We start from the raw sequence: 16,091 nt of genomic DNA on the forward strand, positions 1-16,091 counted from the left end.
TTGTAAATATTATTCCGACAAAAAAGTATCGAAAAATAAGTCATTACTTGACATTATAGACATCTGGTAACTGAAAATAATTTTTCCTATATCATTTAAATCTGGGATTGAATAGAAAGATAATGTTTACGTTAAACATCTATTTAAAGTATATATATAAATATATATATATACATTATATATATATATATATATATATATATATATATATATATATATATATATATATATATATATATATATATATATATATACATACACATGTACATACATACATACACACAATTCTAATCGCCAGTAATAACTGTGAAAACCACTCGAATCTAAACCATCCATACGCGAGAATTACTAATTTGACATCGCCTGTCTATTGAAGCCCACCAGACCACAGCCCCAAAACCAAACATAAATAGTTTCTGTTCCAGCAACAGAATACGTCCAGCAGAACACGTGCTGACTGACACAGGGAAAGAAATCTATTGATTATGCAAATGCAGGCTTCACAGACCAGCTGTCTCTCTCATGGGCAATATGCCCCCGCACCCCCTCTCTCGTGAAGGGATATGGACGAGTTGAATCTCCTCTATGACACTTTTTTTGGGGGGAAGGGTCCAAAATTGCAATGTTTCTAATTAGTCTTTGGCTTTATTAAATCCATTTTGGGAACCGAGGGTTGTTTTTGGGAGACTTGTCTTTTGCAGCGGTTGATTCTGGTGATTCTGTTTCGGGGTAAAATTAGAAGATTCTTTTTTTAATTAGGGGAAATGTTTTAGTAATTTTTTTAGAGGCGGTAATGTGTGAAAACGGTCATACACTTTTTTTCTGTCTGTCTGTCTGTCTGTCTGTCTGTCTGTCTGTCTGTCTGTCTGTCTCTCTCTCTCTCTCTCTCTCTCTCTCTCTCTCTCTCATATATATATGTATATCTATACATACATACATAAATACATATATATAATTATATATATATACATATATATATATATATATATATACATTTGTTCTCTATGTATATATTTGGGTGTGTCTGTGCACGCGAATCCATACACGCATTCTATCTCTCTTCCCCAGACGAGTAAGGAATCTTTTTGTACACCGCCTCATTCTATCTGTTTCATCCTATTCTCTGAAACCCTCAACAACACCTTAACCAACAGGTGATGCAGTCAGAAAGAAGAAGAGATCATTATCTATCTCTAATTTCATTCCATTTCTCAGAAATAGAATGTCGAAAGCGTCATGTGTTCAGTCCTGACTCTGAAAGAGCAATCAGCGAAGACTTCTGTTCATTGAAGCCATCAATTCCTCCCCTTTTGAAACAGTCTCATTGTCGGTAAAGATCTGTCTAAATTCGTGTCGAAACTCCTCTGAAATGTCGATGGAAATAGCACGAGGCACTTGCTAATGCAAGACACCAGGTTCTTTTCGAAATGAGAGGAATAGACCAAAGCAATGGAGTCTTTCTGGACAGTGGCGTAGCTGGCATTCTTTCAGTTGGGGCGGGTCTAGGTGGGGCCAAGATATTTTTTAGGGGGTTGGGCCAAAAGAAAATGACACAAAACTAATGTACCAATTCTGTAATCAGTAGAATATAATATTGTCGAGTGTATATATCCATGGGAATGAAGGAAAATAATAGTATTAGTAATGAGTAAATCTGTATTATAGAGCTCAATTTTCTATTAAGTTTCAACTAATTTTATATGCAAATGTATCAAATATTTTAAAGGTTAAAGTTTAGCTACAAAGGGAATTTCAACTGGGGAAGACAAGCATTTGAATTTGGGGGGGGGCCGGTCCCCCTGGCCCCCCATAATGATGTTCCTGGATGAGAAGAAAATGATCTCTGAGTCTTCCTTTTAAATAGATTTTGCTAGAGATTTTGAGAGAGTGGACATAGGCAATTAGATGACAGGAGAGTACAGAAATAGCCTTTCTTTATATCAGATAAAATATAGGGATTTTTGTGTATTAATATTTTTTTTGTGGCCATTTCAATTTCACAGAATGTTGTTAGCACACAGAACAGATATATATATATATATATATATATATATATATATATATATATATATATATATATATATATATATATATATATATATATATATATATATATATATATATATATATATATCAAATGTAAGGAGCCCATAAAACCGACAAAATGTGGAAAATAATGGCTATATTTCAGAGACCAAACTGTCTCCCCCTCGGATTCACTATTTGCCTGAGGAGATGAGACAATTTGGTCTCTGAAATATAGCCTTTATTTTCCACATTTTGGCATTTTTATGGGATCCCTATATATATATATATATATATATATATATATATATATATATATATATATATATATATATATACAGTGGCACCACCAGGAAACACAGCATTCCTCCGTAAGGCTTACATATCATCGATTAGATTAGAACGATGAAGAATTATTCTTGTTACTGCTTCTGAAATACCTCCGTGTTCCTCAGACCATTTCCGAGGCTCATCTATCACCCTGCCCCCAGACCGGACGAGAGAGAGAGAGAGAGAGAGAGAGAGAGAGAGAGAGAGAGAGAGAGAGAGAGAGAGAGAGAGAGAGAGAGAGAGAGAGAGAGAGAAAGCATCCATCTTTATTCCAGTCTGACAACCAACATCACTTACCTAGTAGGTCATTCTCTTTAATCCTTGTTCCAGTACTCGGGCTAACTCAGGTTTTCATACTCATTCTACATCAAATAGAACAAGTGAAAAATGCGCCGCAGTTTCTTCGGCGCAATCGAGTTTTCTGTACAGCGTATAGTCAAGGCCACCGAAAATAGATCTATCTTTCAGTGGTCTCGGTGTAATGCTGTAGGAACCGCGTCCCGTGAAACTTCAACCACGGCCAGCTGGTGGCCTGGCATATGTCGTTGCCAGACGCATGATTATGGCTAACTTTAACCTTAAATAAAATAAAAAACTATTGTACCGGCTTTGTATGTCTGTCCGCACTTTATTCTGTCCGCACTTTTTTATGTCCGCACTTTTTCTGTCCTTACAACATACCAAATTGCAGCCCTCTAGCCTCAGTAGTTTTTAAGATCTGAGGGCGGACAGAAAAAGTAAGGACAGAAAAGTGCGAACATAAAAAAGTGCGTCCAGAAAAAGTTCGGGCGTACAGACAAAGCCAGCACAATAATTTTCTTTTCAGAAAACTAAAACTAGGTAGATTTTGAAATATTTTGAAATGCAGCAAGATTCATGGAGATTACGAAGAGTTCAATTTGCGAATATAATTTATATGGAGTTTTTTAAAGTCTATTTTTGTTCGTCGAACTACGAAGAGTTTGTCTTGAAAAAATTACGTAACAACTATTATCATTATCAAGTAAAATTATAATGATTATTGATAACTGTGTCGGTATCAAAATTATTGTAATCAGAACTGATTAAATATCCATAATTTATTCATTCCAATAACTTTTTATTTAAAAGTTAGAGCAAAGATGCAATGTATTACTGCCCTAAAACATTTCATCTTACAGTTTACTCATTTATATATGTTTTTACCTTTTTCTTTATTAATTTATATTTTCTTCTACTAACTCTCATCTTCTTTCTGTATTTTCTGTGACCTTCAGTAATGAACACCAAATTCTTTGAAGCTTTAGCTTCAAGTCAATGGCCCCTTTGGTGGGCTTATTCCATATGAGTAGAGTTCATCTTCTGAATAAGAAGAAGAAGAAGACGAAGAAAATAATAATAATAATAATAATAATAATAATAATAATAATAATAATAATAATAATAATAATAATAATAAGTTAAGTTAATGATTATGTTTTGTTTCTGAAGTATGAAAGCAATTCAGAATCAAAAGAAGCATGAGCCTTTATCTATTCATCTATAAAACAATTATTTGCATAACTTTTACCAATTATTATCATCAAGAATCATGATGTTCATAAGAGGGAGACTTCTGTGGCAGCGTCCCCCAAGAACATTCGCAAGAGCTGACATCCAAAAACCAGTCAATCAGTCAAGCAAACCTTTTACTTCTTCTCAGACTCAAAGAATCTCCCTCTCTCTCTCTCTTTCACACACAAGATGACGTCAGCCCTTATCGATAATGCATTATCAAGACTCGAGAGAAGAAGATGCTGCAGTGTAACCCCCCACCCCCACCCCCTTACCAAGTGGAACCCTACCTCTGGTAATCTGTCCCCACCCCCACCCCCGACAAACATTCCAAAACCCATGATATTATCCACTTCACCAAAGCCAATTTTACTGCAGAGACCAAAGCCACAGAGCTCAAGGCATCAGAGAATCGTAGAGGAAGTCAGACGTCGCATATTCGTGGGAGGAAACAGAGAGAGAGAGAGAGAGAGAGAGAGAGAGAGAGAGAGAGAGAGAGAGAGAGAGAGAGAGAGAGAGTCAACTTCAAGTTGTGAGGGTTGAGTGAGCTTGGAAAACGCCCCGAGGTGATGCAGAAATCCTCATAAAGACTTGATAGAGACCCGAGGTAAGGTTCCGATATATGAAGGTAGTTAGGAAATCCACTTGCTCTTCAGATATGTTCATTCAAATGCTGAAATCGTGAGTGACTATTCAACAGTATGATGTGATTCTTTATTTAATAAATGGATCGATATTTTGACTTGCAAACATTTAACACCTTTCATAATTTTGCCTTATCATACTCTTATGCTTATGAGAATGATTGTTACTTTACATTAAAAATGAATACCACAGCAAATTGGCAGATATGATTGATGTCAGTGTTAGTTGTTGACTGTCATACATTCCAACATATTTTAATCAGATATTTAGACAGAGGTTTATTTTTAAGTGTATGTACCCATACATAACTGTGGATCAGTGGCTGGCATTCCATCAGTTGGGGGCCTAGGTAGGGCCAAGATATATTTTGGGGCTGCTAAAGAAAATTACCCAAAACTAATGTACCAATCCTGTAATTAGTAGAATATACTATCCTCGAATGTATATGTATCCTTGTGAATGAAGGAAAATAATAGTATTATTAGTTAGTGAACCTGTATTTGAAATTAAAGAGCTCAATTTTCTATTAACTTTCGACCCTTACTATATGCAAATGCATCAAATATTGTACGGGTTAAAGTTTAGCTACAAAGGGAATTTCAACTGGGGGGGCGGGCCCACTGGCTCTCCCATAGCAACACCACTGCTGTGGATTTGTTTCTCCAACTCAGGAATTATTTAAAAGAATCTTCTTCAATCAGTGTATTATCAGGAGTAATATTTTACTGCATCGAACTCTGCCCTTGTATCCAGTACCATTAACATTTTGCAAAATCCATTATCAATGCATTTCAGAATCAGTCATCATGAAGAGTACTGTCGAGACAAATTGTCTGACTGACGAGGGCTACCTTTGAAAGTGTCAAATTATTCAAGACGTGCGTCAGAGAAGTTCCTGATTCATCATTCCAATGTTTTTAAAAAATTCACTTGAACAGTCTGCCTTTTGGTAACTGGGTCAGCATCCCACCTTTTCAGCTTCAAGGAATGGCGATTTTATTCCCAGTCTTGACTTCCTGAATATATATTTTTTAGGTGGGAAATATCATTTATCTTTCTTTCAATCCCTTTCATTCCTTTCACTGTACCTCCATTCATGTAATCTTTCTTCCATCTTGCTATCCACCCTCTCATAACAATTATTTCATAGTGTAACTATTTTGAGGTTTTCCACCTGATGCATCTTTCAAACCTACCTGCCCTCGATTTCCTCTCCAGCGCTGAATGACCTCATAGGTCCCAGTGCTTGGCCTTTGGCCTAAACTCTAGATTCCATTCCATTCCAATAGGTTCTAAAGACGCCTGCGGTTTCTGTGTCCACCGTGACTTCTTGATTTCTCTGCTGAATATTTGTCTTACTTTCCCAAGGTTCTAAAGACAACTGTGCTCTTGAATCCCTCACGAAAGTACTTTTCATATATAGACAGTTTTTATTTTTCTTTTTCTTTCGCGAGATGTGTTATTTCTCTTCCTACTAGATAACTTAATACACGAAGATTCTTCTAGTCCACTGGTTCTCAATATTTTTGGGTGTGATAGATCACCATTGCCCCTACCTCATTCTTCCTCAGTTATGTGAAGTTATAATATAAAGGAAAGAAAATTATTGGAATGCTTCATTTCTTATGTATTTTATACCGCAAGAAATTAATTTTACTTTGACTCAAGTCTTAAGAAATATAGAATTTAGATTTCAGACATTATTCCTTTGACAAAAAATAAAAATTAGAGCATTGTTCCTATTATTACAAGTTGGAATTAAAGCATTATTTCTTTGGTAATTAATAGAAAATAAAGACTTTATTCCTGCATTATTATTGGGAAACATGGTATTGTTTGTCCCTTGCTAAAATATCAATGCGAGGGTCTGTCGAGGACAGAGCGCATCGCGTACTTTTAGAAAGTGCCTCGTATGATCAGAGTCTAACGGTCTAAAACTTTGTTCGCGTGATCTATTATTCCTCTTCCTACCAGACACTTAACACACGGAGATTCTCAAGCCGTTTGAACCGAGTCTATCACTTGATTGCCGCCATCTGAAACCTATCGACACTTTCCAAACATTTGCATAATCCCTCGAGCTAACACTTAGAAAGTTTGGAGAAGGGAGAATCCCATTTCACGAATTTCTGCGGTTACCTGAGTTCATTAAATCACTGGAGAGCCAATTTGAAATATTTGAATTTAATATTCATAACGTGCCTAGACTTTTTCCTGCTAAAAAAAAAAAGTCTCAGGAAAGTCATTTTAGAATATTAAAATGGAATGTTATCCTTGTATGCATATATTTTTTAGTGTGGAGAAAGGTTCGTTTCAAATACTCCCTGGTTTAAAATCTTTTTAGTGTTTTAACTTTTTCCTCGCTTGAAAATGTCCCTAAAAATCAAGAGTTGTGTCAATTATGCATAAATGATGGAGTTAATTCATTTAATTGTTTACATCTATTACCGGATTAGTCTCATTACTGAAGCAAACATTCTTGGTTTGAAAAGTCTCAGTGAAAGTGAAAAAATTTGAACTATTTTTCTGAACTGCTTTTCATATTTTCTAAATTCTACTTCGTGCTACATGTTAAAGAAATTTAACTTCTTTCTTCTGTCATTAATTTTTTATTTTTCTGAAAAGAAAACTTTTGTGCCGGCTTTGTCTGTCCGTCCGCACTTTTTCTGTCCGCCTTCAGATCTTAAAAACTACTGAGGCTAGAGGGCTGCAAATTGGTATGTTGATCATTCACCCTCCAATCATCAGCCATACCAAACTGCAGCCCTCTAGCCTCAGTAGTTTTTATTTTAGTGAACGTTAAAGTTAGCCATAATCGTGCTTCTGGCAACGATATGGGATATGCCACCACCGGGCCGAGGTTAAAGTTTCATGGCCCGCGGCTCATACAGCAATATACCGAGACCACCGAAAGATAGATCTATTTTCGGCGGCCTTGATTATACGGAGTAGCTGCTGTACAGAAAACTCGATTGCGCCTAAGTTTATACTCATCACAATGATAAACTGAATATAATTTACTAAACCATTTTATACAGTTCACAACATTCTAACTTGCTTGCAGGAAACTCCATCTCTTTTATCCGTTTTGTCAAATACAAAACTCAGACAAGAGACTTTTTCATTTTTTCCCCTGGCACGTGGGCGAACAGAGAGAGAGAGAGAGAGAGAGAGAGAGAGAGTGTGTCTCACGGGATTACAAATAACACGTTTGACTCCAGGAAGTTTTGCAATGGTCAGCAAAGTGGGAAATTTTTTGTTTTCTGAAGAGAAAACTATTGTGCCGGCTTTGTCCCTCTGCACTTTTTTCTGTCCGCACTTTTTCTGTCCGCCCTCAGATCTTAAAAACTACTGAGGCTTGACGGCTGCGAATTAGTATGTTGCTCATCCACCCTCCAGTCATCAAGCATACCAAATTGCAGCTCTCTAACCGTGCGTCTGGCAACATACCAATTTGCAGCCTTCTAGCCTCGGTAGTGTTTAAGATCTGAGAGCAGACAGAAAAAGTGCGCACAGACAAAAGTGCGAACGGGAAAAAAGCGTGAACAGAAAAAAGTGCGAATAGAAAAAAGTGCGGACAGAAAAAAGTGCGGACAGAAAAAAGTACGGACAGAAAAAGTGCGGAGAGAAAAAATGCGTACAGAAAAAGTGCGGACAGAAAAAGTGCGGACAGAAAAAGTGCAGACAGAAAAAACGCTGACAGAAAAAAGTGCGGACAGAAAAAAGTGCGGACAGAAAAATGCGGACAGAAAAAAGTGCGGACAGAAAAATGCTGACAAAAAAGTACCGACAGGAAAAGTGCTGACAGAAAAAAGTGCGGATAGAAAAGTGCGGACAGGAAAAAACGCGGACGGACAGACAAAGCCATCACAATAACTTTCTTTTACAGAAAACTAAGAAACGCACATATAGCGAAGGAAACTTCTATCTGACTGACTTCAATCTCGCTATATTATGGGAATTTCAGATTTAGATTTGATATCGCATTGACTTTTATAAATAGGAAAAGGGGCCTTTAATGCTGTATTTCTCACTGATTTAAAATACCATAATAAATACTTAAAATTTTCAGCCCTTTAGAAAATATGCAAAATAGATACGTGCTTTTGGTATCCTACTAAATTTTCAAAAGGGGACTTGTAAAGTATATTGTATACCAGTGGTTCCCAACAATTTCCAGGGGATGTGCGAGCCCTAGGGAAAATGTAAAAATTCTCTAATTATATTCGGTATATTCTCTTAACAAGAGTGAGGAACTAATATTCAGAAATTTATGGAAAAATGCAGAAGTTGGTTTCCTACAGCCTGCTCCTCTGGTCAGACTCGTTGGGCTTTTCATGTTTTGCAATCATTTGTCTCTCTCCCTTCCCATCCCTCGAAACCCCTTCTCTTTCTCTTTTTTTTTTATCATTTTCCATTAAATCTGGGAGGAAATTTTACTCATAGATGCAAGGGAGGGCTGTGGAGGGAAGGACCAACTTTTTCAGGGTGTGTGGTAATAAATATTTACTCTTGTATATCGTCTGGAACCTTATGGAAAATTACACAGTTTTTTCAACCAGTTAAAAACCGTTTCTCTCTTGTATATGTAATGAGCGTTGGGTAGAGAGAGAGAGAGAGAGAGAGAGAGAGAGAGAGAGAGAGAGAGAGAGAGAGAGAGAGGTCTTCATGAAGCTTCATGTAAGAGAGAAAAATGTAGTTAGGAAATAGCTCGAAAATATCATTATGAATACCTGAAAAGAGAGAGAGAGAGAGAGAGAGAGAGAGAGAGAGAGAGAGAGAGAGAGAGAGAGAGAGAGAGAGAGAGAGTAATTACCCTTATTAACATTTTTAGTTTTTCCAATGTGTCGTGATCCTGCCTGAATCAAGTTTGAATTTCATTCTTCGTTTTAACGCGTTTCATAACGACAAAAAATTATAAATCATAAATCCTTTACAAGGAATTCATATCAACGCATCAGGTAAAATTAATGTCGTCACTGATGTCTAATTCAAAAAGACAAAAGACAAACGCCCTCAGTTACCCTTAACATTTCGCTGAGAACTGATTTCATCCAATTGCTATCTCAGTTTCAGTGGAGAATAATGGAACAAGTGGATAGCTTAAATGACAGGCCAGTGCATAATTATCAAGACGGTGGTTGGAATTCATTCCTGGCTGGAATGATAAATTCCAGTTTTCATGGATCGTCTCGTACGCCACGATTATGTCTGGAATGTTAGTTACTGGTAGGAATAATAAAAGAATTTTTATTATTATTACTATAATTAAGTTTGTCAAAAAAGATCATTATATTTTTTTCCCCTTTCAGTTTTCTGTAAAAGAAAACTATTGAGATGGTTATTTTTCCGTCCGTCCGCCCTCAGATCTTAAAGACTACTGAGCTAGAGGGCTGCAAATTGGAGCGTTGATCATCCACTCTCCCATCATCAAACACACCAAATTGCAGCCGTCTAGCCTCAGTAGTTTTTATTTTATTTAAGGTTAAATTTAGCCATGATCGTGCATCTGGCACCGCTATAGGTGCCAAATACACAGGCCACCACCGGGCCGTGGCTGAGAGTTTCATCCAGCATTATATGCTATACGGAAAACTCGATTGCGCCAAAGAAACTTCAGCGCATTTTTTACCCTTTCTGAATTGTATTTTTTCCACTGTTCCGGACGTTCTCTCTTCTCCCAGCAACTCAGCACAGCTTCAGATCTTCGTCCAGTTGTGAAGTTCACAGAAAATTCTAAGAATCAAAATCCCTTCGAGTCATATTATACGTTCCGAAAGAATCATTAAAGTGACTTACGTCTCTAGGGAATGAGCAGTTTTGTCTTGTAGCTTTGCAGAAATCAAAATTCCTTTCGGTTTTATTATTTGCCCAAGAAGTTTGTCGAGGTATATATATATATATATATATATATATATATATATATATATATATATATATATATATATATATATATATATATATATATATATATTAGTATATGACTGATGGTCCTACCATGTGTTAATAAATATAACATTTAATAGTACTACGTGCAATCACGTTCTTGTAAAGATGAGAACTGAGGGATGAGGAGGAAATCAGGCCCTTTATTGTGTTTAAATCTTTTCGTATTCTTAAAAATACTCTAAAATTCCTCAGGCTTTTGAGGACCACTGTGATGACAGTATTCCTCCTCGTAAAACTGGAGGATTTGAAACGTATCTTTGAACAACAGACCAAAATTTGCACGCAAGAAGAAGAAAGGGGCCTGATTATTTGTGTTAATACTGAGAAGACGAATTGAACTTGATGTAGCCAAAGCTAAAAGCAAATTTCAGAATATCGAGCTAAAAAAGGCAAAAAATAGCAAATATGCGTATATAATTTTATAGAAGTGGTGAAAACAAAGAACTGAATAATAAAGAGAAGGGAAAATATAGAAAAATAAATAAATCTACGAAGACCAAAAATCCCCAACTGGCAACTCTGTTCTTTGTTTACTTTAGAGGAAGTCGGGAACTCGAAGCCTCCATTTGTCCCGCTGTCAACGTATTCACTACAACTTAAGTGTTTTTATTGATTAACAGTGAAGTTAATTGTGATTTTAATCACGGTGAGTGATAAATACTTAATTTATTACATTAATTTAAGGTGGGCGCTGTCCGGAAACTAGATTAATAAAGCAAAAAGAACCTTTTAAAGGGAGCTGCTGTCAAGGCAGCACCGGTGACTTTTTATGGCCCACGGGATCGGTTTTGAAGTTCGTGGAAATTTGATCGTTATTGGAAACGTCAGCTCCTAATTATAGTCTCTCTGGGTTGTTTGGAAATAATAATGACTAATTATCTGTAATTAAGTCTTTTACGGAGGTAACTTTGGCTAGGCAAACTTCTTCCGTGCCAGTAGCCTGTGAATTATTATTATTATTATTATTATTACTATTATTATTATTATTATTATTATTATTATTATTATTATTATTATTATTATTATTATTATTGCACAGGAGTTTGAGTCTATTATTTGTCTACGAATTCAGTCTAATTTCTCACTAGACAGACGGTGAACAGTCATAGTAAAAGGTGTGTTAGGTAAGAATTTACTATTTCTGAGGAAATGTCATAGTAATAAGCAAGTCCACGTAGCTAAAAAAAAAATGAATAAAATTGGACTTTAAACCATAGTCACATTTTCGACTTTAAAAATGGATAAAATTGACTTTAAACCATCATCACAATTTCGACTTGAAAGTATCATTTTCCCTTGTTTTAACATGTGATTTTGAACGTCTTGGACATTATTTAGGTTAAGGCTATTATGGCAGCTTCCCTACTGAGCTGCAGGTAGAATTATTGGTAAAATTTTACAAGTTGCCAATATAAAATAATACCATGTGACCTTAGGGGTGTTTACTGGTTACAATTTTGCCATATTAGCTCTGGAGGAGGAGGATGGCCAGTATTGTATTACCTTATAAGTCATAATTTGATGAAGAGCTCTTTTCAAAAATGTAGGTTACAATTTCATTTCATTTATTGGCAACTTATAAAATAATACCGAATTTTTTTGGCATCCTAGGCAACATAACTCACTTAGGATAACTTGTCCTACAAAAGGGAGTTGCAACTCTGCCCCCTCCTCCCCCCAAACAGCTGCAAAATCATTAAACTCGAGAATGGCAGAAAGTTTGACTACGCTGGGATTTTATTGCCTTGTCAGTTATTTGGTTAAAACTTGCATTACACTCTAAGTGAATATCCCAGTTGAAGCGATAGCTTAGCCTATGTAGGCTAATTAAGAGGTGATTAAGGCTGAGGGAAAAGTTGATAATGCAGTGTTAGGGGTGAGGGAATATGTAGGTTACAACATCTTGAGTTGGTACAGTATATTAAAGTGCGAGGAAATAAAAAAATTTTAAACTTTATATACAAATACTGTCTAAAAAAATTATCAGAGTGGACTCTCCAAAACCAGGCTTCAAATTTTGCAACAAATTTTACTGTTTTCTTCCCATACCAGCACAAGTATACTATATGTAGGATTTTGTTCACATGTGCAATACAACTGCCTGACTGCTGCATGCTGAATACAAAGCCGTGCGAGTTGTATGGCACTGGTATAATGAAATATATAGGAAGCTGTTAGAGGTCATGGTAATAACTATTTACGAGGCCACACTGCGGTACGATATCACAATGGAACCATATACTTTCCCAGCCTTTAACCTTGGACATAGCTGTGGATTTTTCCTTAAATAGGTTTTTGCTTTGTAAAGCTTTTAGAAATATTGGTATGCTTAAATTTTGACTAATTAGCTGAGGAAAAAAAATGTGTTTCACAACCTAACCAGTGTGTCTGTGAGTTTAAGTGTTCTCAGCACTTAGGTTAAGTTAGGGTATTAAACCATGGTCTGTGCTTATGAAGCTGATTGACATATCGCTGAAGCTGTATTGTTAAGGTCTCTGTGTTGTATTTAATTGCAGTTAACAATAATCTTATAGGCGATAAATATGTATTTTATGGAATTCATTTAGTAACATGACATGATATGGACTTCCTATGAGTCTCAAAATGTGACTGTGGTCTTGGTGAACTATTTTGATGATTTATACATAAAGCCTGTAGTTAATTGCTTAGGATTTAGCTTTAGATTACAAACTGAGCTAAAACCATTGTTCTCTCCAGTTAATTTTGAAGGTTACTGTGGTTTGCACTATTTGAAGGTGCCTGAAGGTTTCTTTTTTTTGATTTCAGGTATGTTGAATCCTGTGACAGCACATTGGCTCTAGGAGCATGGAGTCCAACTATATATTGACAGAATGCACAGCTATTGCAAAGTGAGTATGGTTGGCATTGTGGTCAAGGTTATTTTGCTTCCAAGTGTACTCCTGGCTTTCAAATAATCAGGGATTTGAAAGGCCTTGGTGTTTGAGTGAGGCCAAATTGTCAATTTTTTGTGCTATTTTGTTGATTTTTATATATAGCTGCTTGTGGAGGATTTAGTTGTGGATCATTAAATGAGCTAAAATTTTTATTCTCTGCGGTTTATTTTCAAGGTTACTCTGGCTTGCTTTTCACTTGAAGGTGACTCAAAGTTTCTACTTTTATATTTCAGGTCTGCCCTCAAGTCGTCATTCTTTGGGGTTGATTCAAGCATGCGCCCCCTTTGTAGGAACTGTGTTGCCAGCGACTTCAAGCTGTTATGATTGAATTCAACCTTATTTGCTGAACCCCATTGGTAAGGAAATTATTTGTGTTCCAAACAGAAGTAAATGTATGTTTGTGGTACAGATTACTAGGGAAGAAGCTTGTAATCTGTGGTACAGATTACTTGTGAATCAGTACAATAGATGTAGTTTTAATGTCTTAATGTGGTTAAGTATACCTTAGTTTTACCAGACCATGGAGCTGATTAACAGCTCTCCTAGGGCTGGCCCGAAGGATTAGACTTACTTAACGTGGCTAAGACCGTGGTAGTGAAGTTATTCACTTGGGAACACTTTTCCTAGTGAAGAAGTCTGGATGCAGTTTGATGTCGCATTCTAATACAAATGGTAAATTGATTGTATAATCAGATACTTTACTCTATCAGACAGAGTTCTGGCTGGAGACACACTCCAGTGAGAACACCACCATCATCAAAACCACTGTCATCTGTATGAGGTATATTGTTGGATTAATTTTGAGGGATATTGGTGCTTTGGATAGTTTTTTTGCGATTTTCAACTCCAAGAACCTTGAGTTCCCCTCTAATGAATGAGGTGTATTCCTAGACTGAATTAGACTAAACTTCATGTGTTGTATTGCATTGTTTAGTTTTCTGAAATTATTTGGGCTGCTGTTTCATTCACTAGATGTGTTGCTGATTTATTGTGCATGTCTGGTATATTTTCCTCATATCTTGTATTAAATTGCTTTCTTAGTAATTAACTGTCAGGGAAGTGGTCAGCCTTTAGTCCATTAGATTCGAAGGAGGGTGCTGGTGGATACCTTGCCTTCCCACCCTTAGAACTGGAGTGCCCTGCATGGTCCTCCATACTAGGTTGCATTTCGTAGGACCAAACTCAATGTATCATGGGGGAATGCAGGTATTCAGGGAGGTCTTTTTATTATATTACAGAATCTCTTTTTATCAATGTTTATACTTCTAGAGCAGGTATAGAGAATGGCTCCTTGTAGTGCACAGTAACTTTGGCTTTCTCTCGACCTGAACCAGTTAGCTCCTGGATGGAGGCAAGAACCTTGGATAAAGAGAGGTCCAAAATAGCATTTTGACACTGAAGCAGCTTAGCCAGACATATTGACATATTTAAACCAGCTTCTTCTGCAAGTTCTTGATTTTTCAGTTGAGGACAGTAGAATAGAAAACTTTTCCTGTGAGTAGATTGTTAATCTCCTCATTGGAGTAGGGATATGTCGATGTAAAAAGTCTAAAAGAAAGTGAGGAATGACAGAATATAAAAGGATTTTGATATTGACACTTTCCATAAAAGTTGTACCCGTACCTCAAGTTACTTTGAAGGAGCTGTTCATTTTTGCAGAAATAAAGTTACTTAGAGTTTAAAGAGTAACATTGTAAGAGTTAGAAGAAGAAGGACATGAGAATTTAATCCATTGCCCTTGACATACACAAAGGTTTTAATTGAATTATCGAGACCCTTGAGATTTATGTGAATCAAATAAAAGGAATATGGTGGGTCACCTTTTTTTATATAAATTTACTATGATAAAATGTTTCTCAAGGATAAATTTTCTGCATTGTAAGTTTTCATTCCTAGGTGATGGCTCTAGGTATTTGCATCCTGGTCATTGGCTTCCTTTGGCATTTTCTTTCAGCAATTTTGCTCCCTGGTCATTTGTGTCCTGCTGTAGGTAACTATTCCTAGGTAGCACATTAGGTGCTGTACTTGTAAGTTGCCTTAGAGAGGCCAACTAGAATTAATAAATTAAAGCAACACTTCATCTCAGCGGACATTTGTGCTTGTCAGTTACATTGTCAGTATTTCTTGCTATGCTGCCATTTTAGATGTAATACATTTTTGAATAAATCTCTTACATTGATTTTGAAGTGTAAAGTATAGGTTACTCTTGGTTAGGAAGTACAGTTTGTGGAATTGCTGTTACTTATCACAAATCCGGACCCCCAAAGTGTCTGTTAATTTGAGGTGGTACTTTTGTATATTATGAGTGCGCTCTCACCATACCTTCTCTGATTGGTACATATCTGATGTGTAGCCAGATTCCAAGGGTTAAGGCTTGGCATATGGAATAGATGACCACAGAAGCAGAGAGAGGTTTTGCTCATTACTAACCATTTCTCTTTTGGCAAACCATTCAAGGTTTTGGTTCATCTCCCCTTAAATGGCAATAATGTAAAAAGAACATGATTGCTTTCCAACGCACAGAACTGAATGTTACCTTCTGTTTACATGACCTGATTTCTCTGGGGGAGTTTGTGATACATATTTTTCTCTATTGTACAGAGAGAGTTTAGGCTCCTGATGCATAGTATTGTGTAGCGCCTACAGCATCTTATGGTGGCTGTGCAGAAAATGCTTAGTCAGATTTGAAGTGAT

General features: G+C 36.4%; 1 protein-coding gene across 2 annotated transcripts in view; it reads left to right on the forward strand.

Moving 5' to 3' along the window:
• LOC136854459 (uncharacterized) overlaps window positions 1-16,091 on the forward strand; it is a 105,401-nt gene that overhangs the window by 88,017 nt on the left and 1,293 nt on the right. For both annotated transcript variants that reach the window (XM_067130749.1, XM_067130748.1), the window contains 2 exons: window positions 13,270-13,352; window positions 13,631-13,753. In XM_067130749.1, the coding sequence (XP_066986850.1) occupies window positions 13,270-13,278 (9 nt within the window). In that variant the 3' untranslated portion in view covers window positions 13,279-13,352; window positions 13,631-13,753. The remainder of the gene's footprint in view (window positions 1-13,269; window positions 13,353-13,630; window positions 13,754-16,091) is intronic.

The sequence above is a fragment of the Macrobrachium rosenbergii genome, chromosome 29 (assembly GCF_040412425.1).
Source record: "Macrobrachium rosenbergii isolate ZJJX-2024 chromosome 29, ASM4041242v1, whole genome shotgun sequence".
Lineage (NCBI taxonomy): Eukaryota > Metazoa > Arthropoda > Malacostraca > Decapoda > Palaemonidae > Macrobrachium > Macrobrachium rosenbergii.